The 23204-nt window shown below is 40.9% G+C and overlaps 1 protein-coding gene across 1 annotated transcript; it reads left to right on the plus strand.

Annotated features, from left to right (window-relative positions):
* The first annotated feature begins 5036 nt into the window (after positions 1-5036).
* VPS35 (VPS35 retromer complex component) lies at positions 5037-22537 on the plus strand. Its single transcript, XM_041458657.1, has 16 exons — positions 5037-5133; positions 6477-6573; positions 7079-7202; positions 8628-8810; positions 9114-9327; positions 10057-10140; positions 10569-10678; positions 13661-13757; positions 13849-13997; positions 14484-14691; positions 15202-15357; positions 17014-17136; positions 18016-18195; positions 19338-19577; positions 20258-20401; positions 21644-22537. The coding sequence occupies exons 1-16, from the start codon at positions 5119-5121 to the stop codon at positions 21821-21823; spliced, it is 2304 nt and encodes a 767-aa protein (XP_041314591.1). The 5' UTR covers positions 5037-5118; the 3' UTR covers positions 21824-22537.
* The last annotated feature ends 667 nt before the right edge of the window (positions 22538-23204 follow it).

Genomic DNA, 23204 nt, shown 5'->3' on the forward strand with positions numbered 1-23204 from the left:
GATGTGATAGAAGTTCTGGAGCCTACAGTGTTGCAGAGAAATGCTTCCTGTAAGGTATAAAATGCTTATGCTTTAGTTTTTGGTTTTTTTGGTAATTTCCTCAATATGTTACCCAGCAGTGCACTGTGTGCTGTAGGCTGGCAGTGTCCTGATCTGCTGCTGTAGCTCAGCCCCTCTCTTGGGCAGCGCCATGTGAAGTGTCTCAGCAGTGGTGTGCAGTCTCACTAACAATGGGAGGAGGCAGGAAAGCCTCCCTGGGTACATGGCATTTGTTGTGGTATTCAGTGCAGGCGGGTGAGCAAACAGAAGGAGCTGCCCTGTGGAACAGGCTGTAAGCACATCAGTTAACTAAAGAAAAGGACTTCTGGAGATTAGGTGAAAATGCACTTTAGAATGGAATGGAAGCACAGCCTTTTACTCATCATTATTATTTATACTCTGCATGCAGCTTGAGGCACCTGTGTGTCAGAACTTGAGCTTTTAGGCTTGACAAGCTCCCTGGAACTCTGCTCTCTTTCAGTACTGTGTCATTCTTGAGTACTCCAAGGTACCAGATTTTTAAGTGAAATAAGTCAGCACATTGGGTATTATTTTGGGCCCTCTCTGGAGTGCAGCTCAGTGTCAAATACGGAGCTAAAAATGAATCTCTTGGAACTGAGTGTCAGAAAATCAGTAAATCTTACACAGTAGGTGCAATGTTTGGTTTGTATGTTCAGGAGAAATTGCTGTTTTGAGGATAGTCGTGATCCAGAATAATGTTTGTGGCTGCAGTAATACACTTCCCTAATAGTTACCTGCAGGATAACTTGTGTAACTATTCTGGTCAGCTGGTTTGGGTTTAAAAAAAAATGTTTTCCAAGGCAACTTACAATTTAGTTTAGCAGCCTTTATTAAAAAAGCAAACCAACCAAAGAAAGAAAACCTAAAAGGAACGAAAAGTACACCAAAAAAACCCACCCCAAAAGCTAGCTTTCCTCACCCCCCTTCCAGATTTATCTGCTGTGAGTTCTGCCTTCCATAACTTGCATGTGGTAACTTATGCTGACCCTGTGTTCAAAGCTGCCAAAAGGTTTCTGTCTCTTGTGCAGAAGCTGCTGGTGCACCTGGGGGAGGCAGTTCTCTGGCCCTTCTCCCCTGCTCACTTGCTTCCAAGGAAAAAATGAGTAAAGCAAAACTCTTCACATCAACAGTCTGTTTCTTCTACAACATTGGCAGTGTATCTAGTGTGGGTATAGCTCAGACATTTCTAAAGCCTAAATAGCTGCATAATTGAAGCTGTAAATTGCTTGTCTTGTGCTCAGGCAGGGGTTTGTACCTTACTGTACATGTAGTGGACAAGGCAGGGTCTTCTGTACTGCTGCTTTTGCCCAAAGGGTCAAAGTATCTTCCACTTCAAAAGCTGATGTTCAACATTGTTTTTGAAGATGGACCTAGGACTCCACAGTTGCTTTTTTGATAAAATGACTCTTGAAAATACCATCTTATGTTACTAGGTTGGTAATTTAAGTGTAAGATAAGAACATAAGGAGCTTTTTTTCAATATGGAATCTGACAGAACTGTGTTCTGATTGTGTGTGCCCTGCTGAATCTCACTGGTATGCTTTTGCTATATATTCTCTTTCCTTAATTTGCCTTTTTTCATCACATCCTCAAACTTCAGGCATGTGTCAGTAGCATATGTGTGTCTTGATGTGATCTTGCGTATCACTTGATAATAACCAAGTTAAGTTTGGGAACCCCTGCAGTTCTGAAGCTGAAAGTAGCTTTCATTCTGAAGTTGGAAGAAAAGGGAAAGCTGATACATATTCAGACTTGGAAAAGTAAAAGTTGGAACTTGTTCACTAGTGCTGCTGTTAAGATGTTTTCTATTCCTACAGAAATAAAGCTGCTACAAACAACCCCTCAACTGACACCACTGCTCCTGTGGTATGCTTTTGACAGCAGTGTAGGTTATTGTGCTACTGTGCCACTCAAAAATGCTGCAGTTGTCTTTTCTTCAGACATGAAGTGTAGTGCCCTTGTAGTAATTTAGTCTGATACCTTCTCAGTCTTCAAATCAACACGCATACAAATTGAGTCTTCCTCTTTCTTAATTCTCCATCTGGGGGAGATACTGAAGAAAGAAATTCATATCTTGTGTTAATATGAAAATGCTTCTGTTGATGAATTCAGTACTTAGTCCCAGTGTTGAATACAGTGTGGGACCTGGCTGTTCAAATTTAGAGCAGAAGTGGAAGTATTCTCTGTCTTCTGTTAATGCAGACAGAGGTTGATGTAAAGCTGACACTATAAATGAATGAAACTCCAGTTTTTCCCCAACTGCTCTGAACTACAGTGGCTAAAGTTCTCTAAGAAGATACAAATGCATCTGCTGGGCTCATAGCTGGTATCATGAAAAGGATAGTTCTGAACTTGTAGCCATGATTCTTTAACCGATGTGTTTGCATGCCAGAAGTAAGGAAACCGATGTACACGGACTTGGCCAAATACTAACCGGCGTTGTAGCAAATATGTGTATGTTTCACTAATGCTTTGGCTTGGTGTTGCTTTTAAAAAGCCTTATTTTCATAGCCCTGCTTGTGGTGTTTTGTGGCTTTAGGCTGAACCGGGTAAATGGTAATCTGGTAATCACCTGGCCTTGTCTTACAGCTTTTTTGGTGGTTTACAGCCTAAACTGCTCTCCCAGCAGCATCTAGCCCCATGAACAGCTGGGGATGGAAGAGCAGGACTGGTGGCTGTGTAAACCTAATGCCCATCAGGACAAGGGGGCTTGGGAAGTTGTGGTCAATGTCAGCATTGCTGCATTGTTCCTAGCTGTGTTTTAATAGAGATTTGATGTGGTCAGAGCATATGGCATTCAGCTCAGTAGTGATTTATTTTCTCTAAAGCACTGGTATGGATTCAGGGGGCTGTGGATTGTAACCAATGTTCTGGCATAGACATAATTCAGCAAGTCTGTTATGTGATGTTCTGATATTGATTACTGCACACTAGTCCCTGCACTGTCATTTTGTGTTCCTTAAAAGTCTGATCTGCCATTGAATAATTAAAGCTTAGCAATTACAGCAAACTTCTGCTGGCAGAACATACTTGTTTCACAGTTTGAGGTTGTCTAAGGGCTTGTAGCTATTGGATTGCCTGGGAAATAGGATCATCTAACCACTGTTGCTGCTTTTTCCTTATGCTTAAATCACTTTTGGAAGACCTGTGTATTGATTAATTATATATAGAGAGAGCTTTGTAAGAGGTGGAGTCACTCTAATTAGCAGAGATGGCTTTTTCGTTGACTAAATACTTTTCTTAATTAGTTATTTTGCATAGTTGGAGTATTACTGAGGCACACTGACTCCCAGAAGTGTTGGTTGGAAGGAACCTTTTTCCTCATATAACCTCCTTGAAGCAGGTTTGTCACCAGTGTTGGATCAGATCAGCCTTGGTTTTGTCCAGCTGGGTGATTGAGGAGCTTTAAGAGCAGAGTTTCATTAGGGCGTGATCAAGGCAGGAACAGAATTGCAGAGCACTCTGTTTTCTGTATGTGGAAAAGGATAGTGGGGAGATTTCAACTGCAGGAAAAGAACCCAATTAAATATTGGGAAATAACAGGGGTGTGAAGTGCTCTATCACCATTAAATTGGTGTTAAACTAAAACTTCCCTACTTTAATTAAGGCCTCAGTTTTAATCTCAGTCCTCAACAGCTATTTCTGGGACTCCTCACATGGGACATGTGGGAGTTGGTACTGAAGACAGAGTTTTTAAAAACTTTAGGGTGATGTAATTCATGGCCTTACAGCTTGTTTCTGAAATGCAGTTAAAAGTAGCAGACCAGGGACCTTCTGAGCACAGTGGATGAAGGGAACAAGTATAAATAGCTGAGAATTTATTGAAGGTGAAAACTCAGAGAACCTGCTGTGCAAATGACTGTGCTTGGTATTTGTCATGGCTGGAGAAGTTGCAGCTGAAATACCGCATCAGTGCTTCTGTCCTCTGCAGTATTTCAGAGAGGCCATCTGAAAACAAGCTGCAAGATTGAGAGAAGTGGAGATGCTCTAATGAGGTGTTGAAGGATGATCCTGAACAAGAGGTGGATGGCAGTGTTTCCTTGTAAAGCTTTAGGAGAAAGGCTGGGTGCAGATGGGGACAGCAGTAGTGGTTCTGATATAAGTTTGGACATCATAGCAAATAACCTAAAGATGCTTGTAGAAACAGATCTCATTTTTCTGGTAAAGGGAGGGTAGCAGCTGCAGTTGGAGAAGGTCTGTCATAGCTGGATTGAGGGGAAATACAAGGATGTAAGCAATGGATTTATTTAATATTTTAAGAAAATGCGCAGTATGAATTTTGGAAAGTCAAAAGATAGTGGAGGTTTCAGGTGAAGGCATACAATGTGCCTCTCTGAGGGGAGACAAGTGTCACTCTGACAGTGTGACTGGGACAAGGACACATGAAGAGTTGTTGTTTCCCTTCAGCTTTCTGATCCGATCTGCAAGTAGCTTCTACCTTCTGGAATGCACTAACTGTACTTTATCCTTTGCTTATCAGAAACTTGTCCTGAATGGAATGGCGTAGCTCAGATAGCAGTTGAGAACTTGTGACTTGTGAGCACAGAAAGCATCTGTGCAGTTGCAGTGTGTGGTCTGGGCACTGCTTGGAAGCTCTGTGGACAGAAGTAACAACAGTGCTTCCTCTCAGCACAGTCGTGTCTCTGCATTCTCTTGGAGCTTTTCTTCCCAGATACTTGCACTGGGTTCTTGACCTCTAAATGTTGGAAAGGAAAAGTTGGCCCTGCTCTGCCCCTGTGGCTTTGCTGTCCAAGAAGCAGTGGTGCTTGCAGGCTACTTGTAACCTCCTCTCAGGTTTTTGCAGGGCACTTGAACTTTCTCCATTACATGTCACACAACTATTTCTGACAATCCCTTGAGTGCTCACACTGCAGTGTCACTTGCAGTGCATTCTGAAGTGTGGGAATCTAATTTTCATCGAGTCATAAGCAGCTTCATTGAATTGTATTTTGTTTGGTTTCTTTTTTCCTCCAGCCAACAACACAGCAATCTCCTCAGGATGAGCAGGAAAAACTCCTGGACGAAGCCATTCAGGCTGTGAAGGTGCAGTCGTTCCAAATGAAGAGATGCTTGGTAAGGATGTGTCTTTAAAAGGCAATGAAGCTTCTTGTCTGCTAGGAATAAAACAGTAAATCAATACCAATCTCTAGTGCTGTGAGGAAAATTAACCCTTTATGTATCTTTGTGCCAGAGGCTTTGCCAATAAATGAGGCAACTGCTCACTGAGAGTGAGCCTTGGGTATTCTTTGAATGTGTCTTCCTGATTTTGCTCCAGTATAAGTTAAAGATGTACCTTTATAATTTACATGTTTGTATTTAAATAAACCTAAGATGAACTTTATTGTGAGATTATTGTTTATGTTCACCATTCTGTTGGGTTTTTTTCATGTAGCCTTTTCTTGGTGTGACTGTCAGACTGAGAGGCTGCTGATGAATTGCCTGCTGCATAGGATCAATTCTGTACTGATTAACTGTAGACATATGTGTGAATTCTTCTGTGACTGGAAAACATCACGGGCTAGTGTTGTGCTGAGCTTTTTGTCTGGGAATTGTAGCCAATTCAGGCACATTATGTAATCACATGTAGCTTTCTCGGGTTTGAGAAGCCTCAGCTTTTATTTGGAGAAACTGCTTAAAGTTGCAATGAAAACTTAAATATTCCCATATGTTTTCATGTGGTTAGCCAAGCTAAGTTTGTTTGCAGCCAAATGACAGTAGCAAGAAGTGTAACACCTCTTCCAGTTTTGTGCTCAGTGGAATGCTTTGGAAATCTTCAAGTAGCTGCAGCTGTGCTTTTCACTGCTATCTGTGATTAAGTGGCAGTATAAATACACTAAGTGGATCACACTAGCAATTCTTTTTGTTCTCCCTCAAAACTTACTACTGCTGCTTATGATGGGTTGCTCAAGTTTGTGTAAGTGGTAGATTAGAGGGTTGTGGTTGTATCCTTTGATGCCAGGTGGTTAAATGCCCCAGAAGTGTAAGTTAGATGCAGACTAGTAAGGGTTGGCTTTCAGTGAGGTGTTTTTTGTGGGTGAGAAGGAGGGGAAGGTGATGATGGCAGTGTGTATTGTCTGTCTCCTAGAGCTTTCTAGGAGATCTGTGAGATCTGAGCAAAACAACAGACCAGATTTGGAGGAGGGAACATGTTCTGTTTTGCTTGCTGGATAGAATCTGAGTGTTGGGTGGAGATTGCTGCATAAGCAGAATGATTTTAGATTTTTGTACCATTAGCATTGTGATTTATTACTGTAGCTGTGTCTTCAGATGCATCTTGTTATCACCTCAGGTGAAATGTTCACTTAGCTAGCATGGGTGCTTGATATTAAACCACTTGAGATTTTTTTTCATAGATAAAAAATCTTGCAGTTGCCTAGTGTAATTTCTAACAGACTTTTCCCTTTCCTCCTCTGAAGGACAAGAACAAGCTCATGGATGCTCTGAAACATGCTTCCAACATGCTTGGGGAGCTGCGGACTTCTATGTTATCTCCAAAGAGCTATTATGAGCTCTGTATCCTTTCAAGAGGAAACTAACAGTTGAATTGTATTTGGAATTGGGATATTCATCTGGTTTTTTTGGTACAATGGTATCTGGTGTCAGATACTTATTAGCACTTTTCTCCTCAGAATTCAATTATGTATATATATTGCAGGAGAATTTACACTTTGCTCACTGTTTAAGTTCAGTTTTTCTCTCTGGTATAAAACAGGTCTTTATTGTCTTTCCTATCTTCCTCTGGGAAGTTTCAAGAGTCTAGTTCTAAAAACAATATCAGCTCTGTAAAACATTATTTTATTCCCAATTTTGTTCCCTTTTCTAATATGCTAAAAATTGATCAAAGATTTGAGGTTAATTTTGTGCATTTAGCCCAATCGTGATTACTGTTCAGAAGTACTGCCTGCTTAGGCATATTTGTATTTGGTACAGCATCTTTCTTCCTGGGTGTGAATGAGCAAATTACTATGAAAATATGTTGTAGACATTCTAACTTAAAATCCTTAACTATGAGGAAAAGACATGGCAATTTCTGATGAGCTACACTACTTGGAAGTCTACCTGACAGATGAATTTGCCAAAGGCAGGAAAGTGGCAGACCTTTATGAGCTAGTACAATATGCTGGAAATATCATTCCAAGACTGTAAGTGTGTTTATGTTGGTGTGTGGCTTTGTTTGCTTTTTCTTTTTTAAACTGGTGAATAGTTGTCCAGCTCTGGGTTCAGGCAGTGATTGGCTTCTCCATCAGTTTACAATGGTCAATGGTATTTCTGCCTGTCTGGAGTGCATTACTGTGAAACTTCTGAGATTAAGCCAAGAGTGCAGGTGTAGGAGGTCAGTTCTTCCTGCCAGTGTATTAATTTTGCACATTACAAAGATGAAAGCACTTCAATCTTGGAATAAAGTTGGCTTTTGGGTAAAGAGCTTGTCAGTGGAAGATAACCAAGTACCACGCTCTGATCAGGGAGATTGATTATGCATGTATTAAACTGTTTCTGTTAACTGAGGGTCTAGATCTTACCTTCTCCCACGCAGTAGTTGCTTCATAAGCTTCTGCCTTTTTAGAGAATAGGTAGTGTGAGAAGGAAGATGAAAGTTTGTGACTTCACTCTTAGAGTCTTTGTGTTTCTGAATTTTTTTTTTGCAAAGTGATAGCTTGCCAGAAATGATACTTGAAGGCCTGTGAAGCTTATATTTAAATATGTGACTGTTGAGCTGCAGTACATCTTTGCCATAGTCAGTTTTGGGATTTAGGTTTTGCTTGGTACTCAAGTTTTTCATTCCTGACCTTATGCTCATGCCAGAATGAGGCTCTGGACAAACCAGGCTGCATCTTCATGCAATTTCTGGAGTTTGGCTGATGGCTACCACAGTGTCTTCACCTCTGTGTGTAATCATCAGAGTTGTCTTCCTGCCTGCTTGTAGCCTCTGGTTCTCCCTGATGAAACTTGTGGTGCTTTCATGGAGGTTCTGTGCACGGGGCAGAGGAGTAGGCAGGGAGGGGGTGAGGCCTGTAAACTGAATACCTGTAGGTTCTGAGTATTGTAGTTTTTTCTTCTAAGCTGAAGGGGAGTCCAAATACACTGGAGGAGCAGTCTTCTGCATCTCACATATTCCTGCTGCCTGTTACCTGATGCAGAGTTGCTGAGGGAATGAGTACAAAGACAGTAGTTCCTATCCTGCTAGACTACAGTGTGAGAGAGGCTTAACTACTTCCCCATCATAGATTACTTATCTATATGTGTCAGAACTGTTTTTCAGCTTAGTGGGATGCTGGAAGTATAAAGGAGCTGGTCTGAGAGCATTCAGAACTTTGTGAGCATTTCCACATTCAGTGTGTCAAGCATTTTAATGAGGTCTAGTGGCTGTTCAGAGTTGCTGTGCTCTGTAGCAGAGGAGGATAGGAGTTGAAAGCTGACTAAATATCCAAAATTATTGGACCCGGGTGATAATTTTATTGCTTTTTTTGTGCTTTGGTAATCCTGCCATAATGGACAAAAGGAACTATTGCCTTTCAGTGTGATGTTGTTACTTTATGATTTATTGTTTGACTCTGTGCCTTTTGCAGGTATCTGCTGATAACAGTAGGTGTTGTCTATGTCAAGTCATTTCCACAGTCCAGGAAGGATATTTTGAAAGACCTGGTGGAGATGTGCCGTGGAGTGCAGCATCCTCTTAGAGGCCTCTTCCTTAGAAACTATCTCCTGCAGTGTACCAGGAATATCTTACCTGATGAAGGCGAGCAAGCAGAGTAAGAAGGATGGACTATAACTTAATAAAATTACTGTTAATAGAGCTTATTTAAATTTTCTGTGTGACTTACTTCAGATTTGAGAGAAGTAGATATGCTAGAATTCCATAGACTTGACAGGTGTTGCATCCCTTAAGAATTCCCTTCTAGCATTAAAGTTCCTCACAAGTGAGGATATGAACCTTTCTCATGAACCCAGAAATCCCACGCTCTAACCTTATTAAAATTTGTATGTTCACCAGTGGCTGGAAGGATGAATACCTCTGACGAGCTTTTCTGTTCTTACCCTCTTATCAATTGCAGTGAAGAAACCACTGGAGACATCAGTGACTCAATGGATTTTGTGCTGCTGAACTTTGCTGAGATGAACAAGCTCTGGGTGCGAATGCAGCACCAGGGCCACAGTCGGGACAGAGAGAAAAGGGAGCGAGAGAGGCAGGAGCTGAGGATCCTCGTGGGAACAAACCTGGTTCGCCTCAGTCAGCTGGAAGGGGTCAACGTGGAGAGATACAAGCAGGTGGGATGGCTGTCCATTCTTTGACTTCTGCCAGCTTTCCAAACTAAACAAGTTTGGACTTGCAGATGAGCAGCTGGAAGTGTTACAGCTTTGCTAAGAGTTCAGTAATCCCAGTGCTTCTCAAACTCTTCACCTGAGGAAAAGTTGTGAGTGCTGGTATACAGTGTGTTCTCAGGCCAAGGGCGTGATTCACACATTCTCCTGTAAGTCTGTGTGTAACAGTGACAAGAAATTCTAACCTTTCCTTCCTGATTGCCATTTTCCTTGCAGAATAATGGGTTGGTCTAAGGGATGTGTACCCATCCGGTGTTCTGGGATAGATTTCACAAGTAGTGAGGCTGTGCTTCCCAAAGCATTCAAGAGAACTGTTACTGTGTGAAATGACAGTGAAGGAAATGTATTATTTAAAAGTCTGTCCCTTGTAAATTCTACCATGGTGCTGCTGAGACCCTGGGTATGTGCCAGCAAAGTCAGTAGCACTGACTTATGAAATCAAAGCTTGCATAATGTATGAAAGGGACAGACTTCTGAGCTCAGTAGTTGTTTTGTTTTTTTTTCTCTGAAGGATGGAGCTGCAGAAAAATAGGACTTCTTATCAGAAAGTCTTTATGTAGAGAATCAGCTGAGAACTGTTAGAAATTCTGCTCTGCTTGTATTAAATGTATGTGTGAATATAAACTTAGAAGGTAATTGTAAAGTCACTGCAAGAACTTTTCCCCCCTATTCCAGATTGTTCTGCCTGGAATACTGGAGCAAGTTGTGAACTGTAGAGATGCTTTAGCTCAGGAGTACCTCATGGAGTGCATCATACAGGTGAGCTGCTTAAGTTCAATTGCAGTGATGGAATACAGGGACATTTCTATACGCTTAGATTCAGGCAGCTTTCACATCTTCCTCATGGACTGGAAAACTTCGTCACTGGGACTTGTACACAGTAGCTTGTCCTGTATTTTTTACCAGATGGGCAGAGTGGAGATTTCATGCTCCTTCTGTTGCAGTAGCTTGTAAGCATCTTAGCAGCAGTGCCTGTGTTATGAGTTGTAATAGAAAGGTGGGCCCTCAAGTTACCCATTTGTCTTCTGTCTCTTGCTTCATGCATTTACCCAGTCAAGGTCAGCTTCATAGGCCAATGTATTTACTGTGTGGCTATCTGCTTTAGAATTATTCTGTTGCATTTTTCTTCTGTGTAACAATGGGCAAATTAAGTTTATAACTTGATGACTATTGATCTAAAACTTCAGGTTTTCCCAGATGAATTTCACCTCCAAACCCTGAACCCATTTCTCAGAGCCTGTGCTGAGCTGCACCAAAATGTGAATGTGAAAAATATAATTATTGCTTTAATTGACAGGTGAGTGACCAAGGGGGTGGAACTTGACTCAAAATTAAGTTTGTGTTGTGCACAAGCAGATGATAATTCTTCTATCATTTGAATATGTTTAATTTTTGATACCACTTCACTGTTTCCATGTCTTTCTATCAGCTGTAATTAAAGCCGTGAAGAATATTATTTCCATAGCTTCTGCTCTCTGCACTCTGCTTTTACAGCTTCCAGTGAAATCTGCTTTATGGACTGATTAAAACTTGTAAACAGATGAAGCCAGGAAACAGCCCATTTAGTATTGAGCAGTTTCATGCTTCAGAACTGAAGTGGCAGCAGTGCCCTGCTTTGACAGGCATATCACTCATAGGTACTTCTTGAAATCTTGAAGATCCTAATGGCTAAATCATCTGTCAGGAATACTTCACCTTGCAGGGTCAGAGATCAGAGAACATAACAATGCTTCTTCAGAACAGAACTAGTAGAAAATGGAACTACCTTCTTAATTCTTAAGCTTGCCACTAGCATCTTGACTGTTCTCCTAAAAACATGTTTTTCCTGTGGAGGTACTGCTTAAAACTGCTTGCACTGAGTTCAGATTTGGAGAAGAAATCATAGAATCCTTTGTGTTGGAAAAGACCTTTAAGGTCAAACTGAAGTTTTAATTTGTATCCTGAAAGGAAGCACAGATTTTCAGTGAGCACCTGCACTTTCTTACTGCAAAAAGGAAGTACACTTGCATGACTTGTCTCAGGCTGTAGAAAGGCCTTGTCTTTTGCATTTGCATCCAAACATGTCCCTTCGTACATCTGGTCCAATGTATGGACTTCAGTTAGCAAGGGATCTTAGGTCCCCTGGCATTCAGACTTGGGTAGGATTGCTGTATCTTGCCTGGAGAGGACTTGAGTGTATTGGGCATGACTGGTACAACTTAGGATCTTGAATTTTTTACTTGCCAAGTGTGTAGTTTGTCTTCTCCAGCTTATGTCAGATTTATAAGTTCAAGACTTCGGTTTTATTGGATTACCTTTCAGTATTTGTGCATTTGTCAGAGGCACTGTGCTACCTTTGCTGCCTTCATACAGAGATGTTCACCCGAGTTCTTTGGTTTCCCACACTTCAATGCTGTGGCGGAGATTTTTCATAATTCTGTTAGCTTAAAAAAAAAACCCTAAAACTGTAAACCACAAACTCCACAAGCCCCCCAAATCCCAAGAAACGTTGCCTGTAACTGATTTCTGAGACTATCTTAATACTTTTAAAAGAGGTCACAGGATGTTTTGCTAGCCTTTTACACTGGAGTGTGGCAGTGTCATTCTTTTGAGAAGGCTTTCCTTGCGTAGCTTTTGCTGCCCTGTTAAACTTCAGTATCACCTCCACAGTAAGTTTTTGTTACAAACACCAGTAAGTGACTGACCAGGAGTGACCCTCTGTCCTCCCAGCCTACCACTGCTGGGGTTTGTGGGGCCACTGAAGGCTTCCAGAGCTCTCTCTTTGGGCTGTGGGACAAGGGCACAAAGGTGGCAGTGTGATGGTTATCTTTGTAGTATGGCAGCTTGAGATTTTGACTGTAGTGTTACTGCCAGTGTTGGAGCATATGAGTGGATCTGTCCTTGGAATCCATGTGTGTAGGGAGGATGTTGCTCTTGTGTTTGTGTTGGAGCTGGTAGCAGCAATGGCCAGGAGCTTCAGTATTGTGTACTTGAGAGGTGAAGCTGCCCTGTGTAGGTTGTGCCTCTTGGCATTTCTCATCTTTGCATCGACTAATTGAATCTGAACATCAGTGACTGCTGAAGAAGCTTGTGAAAATTTTATTCTTATTCCTGTGGGGCTTTCCTGCTAAAGGAATCTCTGCAAGCAGTCTTGCTGCTTTGGGATCTTTGTTGCCTTACTAAACCATTCATGACTTTTAATTATGCTGCCATCTGCCTGCAGCTTGTTCATACCTTGTAGTATTCCTGGCTTTACACTGAGCTGTTGCCAAGGAAAGCTGCTTTGTGCCTCTAAGAAAAGGCAATAATTTTTCCTGCCTTTAGAAAGTCTGCTTCTTATCACCCTTATCACCCAAATATAAGAATAGTTCAATGTCTTACTTTTCCCGGCAGTGAAGTTTTTTTGCCTCCTGGGCTTTTCTTATGTGCCTTTATTTCAGATTCAAAATTGAGAAACCCTCTAGAAAGAATTTTAAAAAATTTAATGCAATGCCTTTTCTTAATATTTTTGTAGTTATTTTTCTAATTCAGACTATAATAATCTTAGTAATTAGAAAGTCAAGATAGCAGTGCTGAGCTTCTTAAGCTTCATCTCTGGTAAGGTGTTAGTCTTCTGATCGTGATGCTTTCTCTCCTGTATCTCATTTTTGCAGAAATGGTGCTTGGAATGACTTTCTCCTCTTACAGATAAAAATACCTCTCACCATCTTCTGAATGCTTGCTGGATGGCAGTTTCTTGCTCCCACCCCCCAAAAATCAATATTCTTCACTTCTCCATTCTTCTTAAGTTCACTTTGTATTTTGTTCTCTGCCAGTAGTGTAAGTTCCAAACATGTTGGTTGGTCTTTAGTGGCAGAGAATAGTTAAGTCAGCATATTCCTTCTGTATGTTTTTTTTCTGGAGGCTGTTTTGTGAAGGATGCTATTGGGTGTCTAATTTCAGTAATAGCACTGATTGAATAAATGCAGGATATTTACTCTTCCATCACCCTACTCTATGCCTCTTTATTTGCTGGAAAAAACAGAGCATTTGCTTCTAGCTGAAGAGCATCAATTATGAAATGTCCTTCCTGTTCCTTCTTCACCTTGCCTTTTCTGTCAGCACTCTTTTTCAGGACTGATAGTTATGAGGCTCAGTTGCTCATAAGGCTTCTGACTTCCATTAATTTCCTTTTTGCTTGTAATAGAGCTTCCAAATATACCTGAAGGACATGCTTTTTCTGCCAGTCCCTCTTTCTGCTCTGTATTTGAGGAGTGGAAAAGCTATCCTGACCAAGCTGCTTTCCTTGCTCTGTCACCAGGTTAGCTTTATTTGCACATCGTGAAGATGGACCTGGTATCCCAGCAGATATCAAACTGTTTGATATCTTTTCACAGCAAGTTGCTACTGTTATACAGGTATGTTGGGTATCCCTGCATACAGTTTTGGGGGTGTTTTTTTGCATAGTTCTGTGCTTTACTATCAGCTTCATGTTGTCTTAAATTTCAGTCTCGGCAGGATATGCCCTCAGAGGATGTGGTGTCCTTGCAAGTTTCTCTCATTAACCTGGCTATGAAATGCTACCCAGACCGTGTGGACTATGTTGACAAGGTGTTGGAGACTACTGTGGAAATATTCAACAAACTTAATCTGGAACAGTAAGTGTCTCTTGCATTTTCTTTGGCATGGCAATTAATACCCTAAAATCAGACCTTCTGCATTTCACCACACTTGGTGAGATAGCAGAGCCATGCTCTGGATGTGTAAGGTCACTGCTTTTGGACTGAGCTGCAGCAGCCCTGATAAACTCCTGGCTAACCAGGACTTGCTCCCCTGTAAGTTGTGCTGTCCACACAATGTGTGTGCATTTTGTAGGCATCCCTTACAGCACTCTAGAGTTCTGCTATTGCTGCATTTGCAGCCACACTCTGCTTCTGCTGGCAGCAGCTTAAAGCATGCATTTGTTACTGTATGTCCCAAAGAGCAAGATTTGACTTATTTTGGCACTCATTTCCTTTCTCCCTAGCAACATGTTGCTTGGTGGTTGTTGTATACCTCAGAATTGATACTCTGAAGCAGACATTAAACATGTCTACCTGTGTGAACCATTGATTAATTGTATTTTTGCATATATTTTCTTCTAGTATTGCAACAAGCAGTGCTGTTTCAAAGGAGCTGACTAGACTTTTGAAAATCCCAGTTGATACTTACAACAATATCCTGACAGTTTTGAAACTAAAACATTTTCACCCACTCTTTGAATACTTCGATTACGAGTCCAGGAAGAGCATGAGTTGTTACGTGCTTAGCAATGTATTGGATTACAACACAGAAATTGTGTCCCAAGAACAGGTATGGTGTAGTTAATTTGAAAATCTAGGTATTTAAGTGATTGTTCAAAGACCTGAAAACGCATTTAGTGACTTCATGCAGGGCATGCTTTGTTTCCTAGCCTGCATGCTCCTACCTCCCCTGGCACAGGCTTTATCCTGCCTAGTAATTCTTCCTCCTGCGTTCTTAAGTGTTTTTGAACATCTTACCTAACCTCATTCTACAGGCTGCTTCTGATTTACCACACCTCAGCCTAGACAGTAATCTGTTAGGTATGAAAAAAGACCCTGAATCCCTTTAAAACTAGGTCTGCTATCTAAAGAAGGCTGCACAGCCTTTGGAATCTGAATTTCCTCTGCACTGCTGTGCTGCCCTGTTCCACCTGTGCTGAGAGGGACCCTTCTTCAGGGTGTGAGGCCCGTATGTCTGAAGCATCACCACTATGAGTGGCTGTAAAGATGTTCCCAGTTGCTGGCAATTTATGCTTATGGACTACTGTTGTTTAAACAGAGCTTCTGTTGCCTTTACCAGGTTGATGCTATCATGAATTTGGTATCCACGCTGATCCAGGACCAACCAGATCAGCCTGCTGAAGATCCTGACCCTGAGGACTTTGCGGATGAGCAGAGTCTTGTGGGAAGATTTATTCACCTGCTGCGTTCTGATGACCCTGACCAACAGTACCTGGTTGGTGACTGGTGCTTCTCAATGTCTGTGCTTTCTGAACTGTCACAGTTCTTGCATTATTCACTGTACAAGACTTGAGTGAAGCTGGGAGATAGGGCATCACTGCCCTGGCGCTACAAACTCAGTGGAGAACATTATGTATGACACCTTAGTGGTAGGATGATAAGTTGTTTATTCAGAAAAAGCAAATGAGGACTTAAGCATTTGTTGATTGAAAGTTTTCATCCCATGAGGTGGCAACTATCTGTATGAGTTTGTGGAACTCCTGATGTTCTGACAACTTCACATAATGATCTATTGAAAACACAGCAAGTGCTGTTTGGAGTGCTGTGCTATTTGTGTATTTTGATACCAAGGGAATGCAAAAAACCTCAGAAAATACAGCTTAGTATGTTTGGCCTTAGGGATTTTAATTTCTGTAAGGATGGGGTCTTCATACAGCATGTAGTGTCCTGCTGCTTGGTTCCACATGCTTTTCTTCTCTGCTTGTCCATCTTTAGCAGTAGATTTGACATGTCCTTCAAATCTGTGCATTATGGTACTTGTAATGGTTTGGGTTGATCTATGGCAGCTAAATGTAGTTCTGTTGTTAATCTGCTGTATCTGGCTATAGGGAGGTCACTTAAACTTGAAATAAACTTTAGGGAGGTCACTTAAACTTCAAATAAACTATCTTGAAGTGTGTGTTAGAGTAGAGGGCCAGGGATATTCTGTCTATGCCAGATCCACTGGCAGAAGCTGTGATGAAGTTGGATTTGCTGCAGATAGCAGTTGCTCATGTCTGCTTGGGGTCTACTGTGAAGTTACAGTTTGTGCCTGAAATAAAAGTCACACTGCATAAACAGTGAGAATAGAGCAACAGAATAAAGTGCAAGCTATGCATAACATAACTAGCATTGATTTAGCTTGGCTTTAAGGTCTGGTATAAGAAACTCTTGCTTGAAGTGTAATGAAACTTGTGTAATGGGGAGAAGAATAACTTCACAGGAACTGGAGTCAGTTGTGTTCCAGGACCTTATTACTGGAGTAAAGCAGAACAGTTTTGTTTTTTTTCTCACTGAGAGCAAAGGTTCCCTCAAAGGAATGCTGGCACCAAGGAAATTAATATTTCTACCCCAAAATAATTTACATAGCTAGAGATGTTGAAACTGTTTCTGCAAAGATGCTGAGTGTCAGTCTGTCTTTCTCATCTAGCAGTGCTTTGCTTTAATCACTTTGACCCCCTTTAAATGCCATCAAAGGACTTGTCACATTATCTTTTAGGTACAATTCTCTGAGCTACTTAACACCTTTTACTAATAATGCTTAATAGCTCCCTCAGCATCACAAGTGCTTGCATCAAATTTTTCTACAATACAGCAGCAGCAGGAAAAATCCAAGGTTATAGGATTTTCACAGTATTTCACTTTAAATTATGCATTCTGTATGGAAGAGATATGAAATGCAAATTCAAACAGCCTAGTCCAAGTGTATTAGCCAGAGTGGCTAACCAGTGTGTAATGAGTGATTACACACTTCTCTATATTCAGGTTATTTACATGAAATCTGCATCTAACCTAAAAACAGGTTAAGGGTGGGGCACTGAGTTTCCCTTGAGTTTCTGTAAGTGCATGTTTCTGTGAAGGATTCTCTGAGCTCACAGTGCTTCTGTTCCAGATCCTCAACACTGCCCGGAAGCACTTTGGGGCAGGGGGGAACCAGCGCATTCGTTTCACGCTGCCACCCTTGGTTTTTGCTGCCTACCAGCTCGCTTTTCGCTACAAAGAGAACTCCAAAGTGGTAAGTTCACCTCTAGCTTGCTCTTGTATGCTTGCTTGCCTTTATTTTCTTGAAAATGTGTTTTGTCTGGCTGCATAAGTACGCTCAGACTTGATGCAGAAGGCTAGTTTTGTTTGGGTTTTTTCTTGAGGTTTGAATGCTTTTTAATTTAATGAAGACTTTTATCAAGTCATAGTAAATTACTTTAGTACTTGAGAAGTGAAGGAGCAGAAATTGGCTAGTTTTGTTTATTCATTAAGGTGATGGATTATGTGCCTTTACTGGAGACCAGAACTGCTGGCATGGAACTGATTTAAATCTGAATATTGAAATTCATCCATTTCTAAACCATAGCTACATTATTGTAATGTTTCTAAACTGAAAAGAAAGCACTTGCTTTAACTTAGAGTAGTAGTAAAAGTGTACAGCAAAATAATAACTGATCCATTTTGGCTCTTAAATGCTTTCTGATTGAAATATTTACCTTAAATATGTTTATTGTGGGTGTTATATTTGGGGACATAAGGTTAAATATTTATTAAAATACTCTTCAAAATGAAGGTTTTAAAATTCTCTTCCACTTTTTGATTGCTCCAGACTGAACAGAATTTTTCTCCCCTTGGCTAACTAGGCTTTTGCTCAGTTATGTGTCAGGCATAGCTGTCCTAACTGCAGTTCAGTGTAGGCTTCTGAAGAAAGCTCTTATGAGCTGGCAGGAAAAATGGGTGTGAAATTTTTGTAAAATACTTTGTGCAGACCCACTGAAGCCAACTCTGTACTGACTGGAGTGGCATCAGAGAGCAACAGACTGGAGCACTTAACAGATCTTAATGCAATTGAGATTTCCTTTTCCATGTAGCAATGCTCTTGTTCAAGCCTTTACTTGCTTTTGTTGTCTAGGATGACAAATGGGAAAAGAAGTGCCAGAAGATCTTCTCATTTGCTCATCAGACCATCAGTGCTCTGATCAAAGCAGAGCTGGCAGAGCTGCCTCTCCGACTCTTCCTGCAGGGAGCACTGGCTGCAGGAGAGATTGGCTTTGAGAATCATGAAACTGTGGCCTATGAGTTCATGTCCCAGGTGAGTGTCCAACTATTAGAGCCGGTGTCCTGTGCTGCCTTTAGTTTGGTTTGGGTAGGTTTGTTGAACACTGAACCATCCGGTGTGATTAAAACACCTGAAATGATGGACAGCCAGTGCTATAGGTAGAAACTCCTCATTTCATTCTTGCTTCCCAGGCTGCTGTGGAATTAAGCTCCATTGCTACTGATTTGAATACTCAGTCTGACAACAGTGGTATGTTGCAATGCTGCCTCCTGCTCGTGTAGTTGGCTCACTGGAGGAGTGTAGTTTCTCAGCATAAAATGCTCCTTCACTGCTTCTGTCTCCAGCTCCTGATACCCAGCTGGTATTGCCCTGACCACAAGCACTCTTTGGAAGTTTTCTAAAATCTGCAGTGTTCACAACTGCTATGCTGGGCTTGGCCAATTAAAATCCTTGTATTGGAACCTACTATAAACTACTCTGAAAATCTCTTTGAACTTGTAACTTGGTCTTAATTCGCAAAAACCTTCCCCTCCTACCCATCACATAAAGAACCAATGTGTTCCGTGTTATCCATGTTGTAGCTTTGTCCTAATCTTTCCTGTAATACTGCTACTAAATGCATGTTTTTAAACAGAGTTGCTGATAAGCTGGGTTTGCTCACTGTGTTGTATCAGTTGCTATTGTAGCATAGTTCTGACCATGAGAGCAGCATGACAATTATGTACTTTGTGTTAGACATACAGTTCAAGATTTGTGTATTCTCTGAAGATTCTTCATCCGTGTAGCAGCAGTGCAAGTGCTTTTCTTACCTACTCTGTCATCACTGACCTGCTGTCAACTTCTGCTCTGCTGTTTTGTGTCTCAAAGAACCAAATCTTCAAGGACTGTTTCTGCTGCTGAAGTTCTGTGTCTGAATAGGTGCTTGAATGAGGAAATTCAATCTTCAGATTATATGTGGGATCACACTTACTTGCTATGACCACTTGAATACTATTTCTTGTAAGGCTTTTTCTGGTCTGTGGATTTACTTGGTTTTACACTCTACATGAAAGATTTTTTTTCCTGCCTGAAGCTTTTAACAAATGCAAAACTGGACAGTTTCTTGCTGTGTGAATAGCAGGTGTGATTTTTTTTCTGATGTGTTCTGATTGAGTCTTGCTTTCTCCCTTGTCTAGGCCTTCTCTCTATATGAAGATGAAATCAGTGACTCAAAAGCACAGCTGGCTGCAATCACCTTGATAATTGGGACATTTGAGAGGATGAAGTGCTTCAGTGAGGAGAACCACGAGCCTTTGAGGACTCAGTGTGCACTGGCAGCCTCCAAACTCCTGAAGAAGCCAGACCAGTGCCGAGCTGTGAGCACTTGTGCCCATCTGTTCTGGTCTGGCCGAAACACTGACAAGAATGGAGAGGAGGTAAGAACAAAGTGACAGCAATGGGACACATCCTGCCTTAGTAACAGTTCTGCCTTCCTTCTGTAGACACTTCTAAAGTAGATAGATACCTTGGTGATGTAGGTTTGGTTGGAATTTATTCTAATATATGAAATTTCTAAAACTCACTGGAGCGTAAACTGCATAAATAAAAACATGAAGAAAACTCTAATCTAAGGGTGGAAGTACCAGGCAAGCTAGTTAGAGGCTAGTTGACTGGTCTGCACTTTTCCTGTATTTATAATATTAGCTCAGTTGGCATGTGAACTACTAAACTTCCAAATTACAGATACAAGTTGTTGAAGTAAAGGTAAAAAAATCCTGTGTTCTTCAGGGCTTGTCACACAAGCTGTTACCATTTTAAGGAGCAGTGTTTGAAACATATTTTTCAAAGTATACGTTATGGTACACACTACAAAATTGAGTTTCTTGATCTCATAATTGAAGGCTTTCAACAACTGTTCATGCTGCTGTGTGATTTAACAAAATCTAATGGTGGCAGTCAGGCAGGGTAAGCTTTCAGGGACAGCTTGCTCTTTGCAGTTTGTGTAGTTTTGTGTTTCTGTGGCACACCCCCAGGAAATTGTGTGTGCCAAGGGAAGAGATATTGGAGCTCCCTAAGGTTCTTTTATTTCTTGTAACTTTGGTGTTTTTCCTTCTAGCTTCATGGAGGAAAAAGAGTGATGGAATGCCTAAAGAAGGCTCTGAAGATAGCAAATCAGTGCATGGACCCTTCTCTGCAAGTCCAGCTTTTCATAGAAATTCTGAATAGATATATCTATTTTTATGAAAAGGAAAATGAGGCGGTGAGTGGTAATCTGTTCTGTGTTGCATCTTTTTAAAAGACTGTTTCTTTAAGCTCTTCATTCACACTTTTAACCACAAATTCTCTTCAGCTTGCCCTGTAGTCTCATGAGAAGCCCAAGTTCTTGTGATAAGAGAGGAGTAAATTCTTGATGTGCTAAGAAAAGTATTGGATTAAACTTCGTTCTTCTCACATCGGGGGAAATGTTTGCAGTTTAGTTATGAATTTAAATATTGTGAGACTCGTATACCTAAAATATTTTAGATTAAAACTTAATGGAACTTAGATGAGAAAGTAGTAAGATTTGAGCTTTAGAGGTACCAAACTTAATGTGTACATAAGGAAAAGAAAAATTTTTACAGGTGTTCATGGTCACTGCTGACTCTGCCAGGTTGGTGTAAGCTTTAATTTCACAAATAGATATGACACCATATGTACTCAGCTTAAATTGTGTGTATATATAATCTGAGGTAGTTACCTGATCCATTTTCTGTTAGCAGGTAAAGAAGAGTTAGGCAGTTTGAAAAACCTGCTTGGTCAAGTAGAGATCAGTGTCTCCTCTGATGTTATTGATTGAGAGCAGACATTAAAGAATAACCTGTAGTTCTGAGAGAATTCCTAAAGAAATTTGAGAGATTTGCTGACTTTGCAATAACTGGACTGGCTTCTCAGCATAGGGGTGCTCTAGTATAGGAGATGCTGTATCTGATGGAGATGAAAATAAAGCTTTGAATTTCAAAGCACTTGGCAGATATAAAAATACTCTCTGGATACTCTGGTGGCCTGAGTGCATTTTGTGCAGTGCTGAACTTCAGCCCATAGGCAGCCATGGCTTGTTCTCTAAGAAAAACTTTAAATCTGGTATTACCATCCTGACTTCTATAAGAAACAATTATCTCACAGTGCATGTACAATCTGATTGTGTGTGCCATTTGTTGGAAGCTTTTTAAATTTGTATTGAATATACTGGAGAGAAATGCTGTTGGAATAGTTACAGAGCTATCAGGCTAATGACAAGTTTTTCACCTTTGCTGGGATGGGGGAATTTCCACAGAACTGTGAAATTGGAAGGGTCCTGTGCAGAACCAGAGAAGGCAGTCCCCAGCAGTTTGTCTGCCTACAGTCTTACCAGCATTTTGAAAGATTGTCCAAATACAGATGGCTTAAAGACAAGTCTGTCAAAACTAATGTTTGCGCACTTGTACACAGGTGGTGTTGATGACTTCTGTTTTATGTTCTGTAGGTGACAATTCAGGTTTTGAATCAGCTTATACAGAAGATCAGAGAAGATCTCCCAAACCTTGAGTCTACTGAAGAAACAGAACAAATTAACAAACACTTTCACAACACACTGGAGCACTTGCGTCTGAGGAGGGAATCACCAGAATCTGAGGGGCCAATTTATGAAGGTCTTGTTCTTTAGAAAGACACTCACTGTACCTGTTTTCATTTACATACCATGGTTTTTTTTTAAGATAGGTTCCTAGGTTGTGCCTTTCAGAAATGTCAAGTTAACATTCATGTGTTCAGTCTGGCACTTCAAACACTTGTGTTGAGTACTCTAACAAATTTGGAAGGTTGGACCAGCAACTACAGGTTTCATCAGTTAGCATGGCTGAAACTTTATTTGAAATCCATGTGACATGGTAGGGCTCTTCAGTTCTGATTTCTCTTCTGTCTGTTCACTGTTGCTTCTGTAGCACTAGAGCTCTAAACTGGCAGTGACTGTCAGCTGAAACTGTGTCTGATCCTTACAGAGCATCAGATCTTTGGGATTATTGTATGTCAAATTCTGCTTGTGCTTTTCTTTTAATGCGAGTTAAGACTAAGTGTAATATTTTTCCCTAAAACTAGAATATATTAATGCATGTTTGGAGAGTTTTAAAGTACCACGTTCAAAAACAGAAGTTATATTTTGCATATTAAGGCTCTGTGACATTCAGTGAGGGCCAGTACTGTGCACAGGGCATATTTATCAAGATAATTTTGTTCCAAATAGTATAAAGAAAATAGAGAAATTGCAATCTATATAGATATGTATAACCTTCATTACTGTAAATTTAGGGGAAAATGCATTACACAAGTTTATTCAGTATCATGATTTTGCACCGGTGAAACAATAAAGTTGCTATTAACACCTGCTGTTTCATGTCTCTTCAGAGCCCACTGTTGAACTCAAAGCTAATGTTGAACCTTCTGATAAAAGTGAAAGAACTTTGGTTTTCTAGGGACAGAAGAATCAAGGCATAGTTACCCTGGCCGAGCCGGGCAGCTGCTGGCATTTCTAATGTGGGAGATTGTGACACAAAGCCAGTGTTTCGCCACGTGGTGGTGAGAGGATGTGTGCTCACATTTCAGAATGTTTTTATGACATAGTTGGAGTGAGGAAGAATCCTACTGGATTCTGTGCCAGAGAGTGACAGTTGAATGGCAGTGCTGTAGGAACCTGAGCAGTGGAGCACGGCCAGTGGCAGCTGCTGCTAAGCTGGTCCTGTCCATGGGTTAATGCTGGTTGCTGGAAGTTTTGACCTGTCTGGTTCGCCTTGACTGAACGTGGTGTTCTAAAGATAACTGAATTGAATTACTCCTTGAGTGACCACTGTTTTCTGAAAATGTGTCTTGGCTTGATTGGATATTAAATGAGATTTTGGTGGGATTGTTCAGTAATTTAGTGCTACCTGTTTTCTGAGAAAGGCAAATACTATCCTAGGAAACAATTGCAGAGTAGACAACAATTAGATCATTAATATACTGATGAATAAGTCTGGCTTGGAAGGGAGGAGGAATGAATGGGGAGATAATTT

The sequence above is a fragment of the Pyrgilauda ruficollis genome, unplaced genomic scaffold (assembly GCF_017590135.1).
Source record: "Pyrgilauda ruficollis isolate IOZ18807 unplaced genomic scaffold, ASM1759013v1 scaffold13, whole genome shotgun sequence".
Taxonomy (NCBI): domain Eukaryota; kingdom Metazoa; phylum Chordata; class Aves; order Passeriformes; family Passeridae; genus Pyrgilauda; species Pyrgilauda ruficollis.

Excerpts from the sequence above, each read along its gene's own strand:
- VPS35 (XM_041458657.1), top strand. Across the intron at positions 14,692-15,201 it reads AAATTGTGTCCCAAGAACAG|GTTGATGCTATCATGAATTT; the intron begins GTATGGTGTAGT and ends TGCCTTTACCAG. Across the intron at positions 19,578-20,257 it reads CTGACAAGAATGGAGAGGAG|CTTCATGGAGGAAAAAGAGT; the intron begins GTAAGAACAAAG and ends TTTTCCTTCTAG.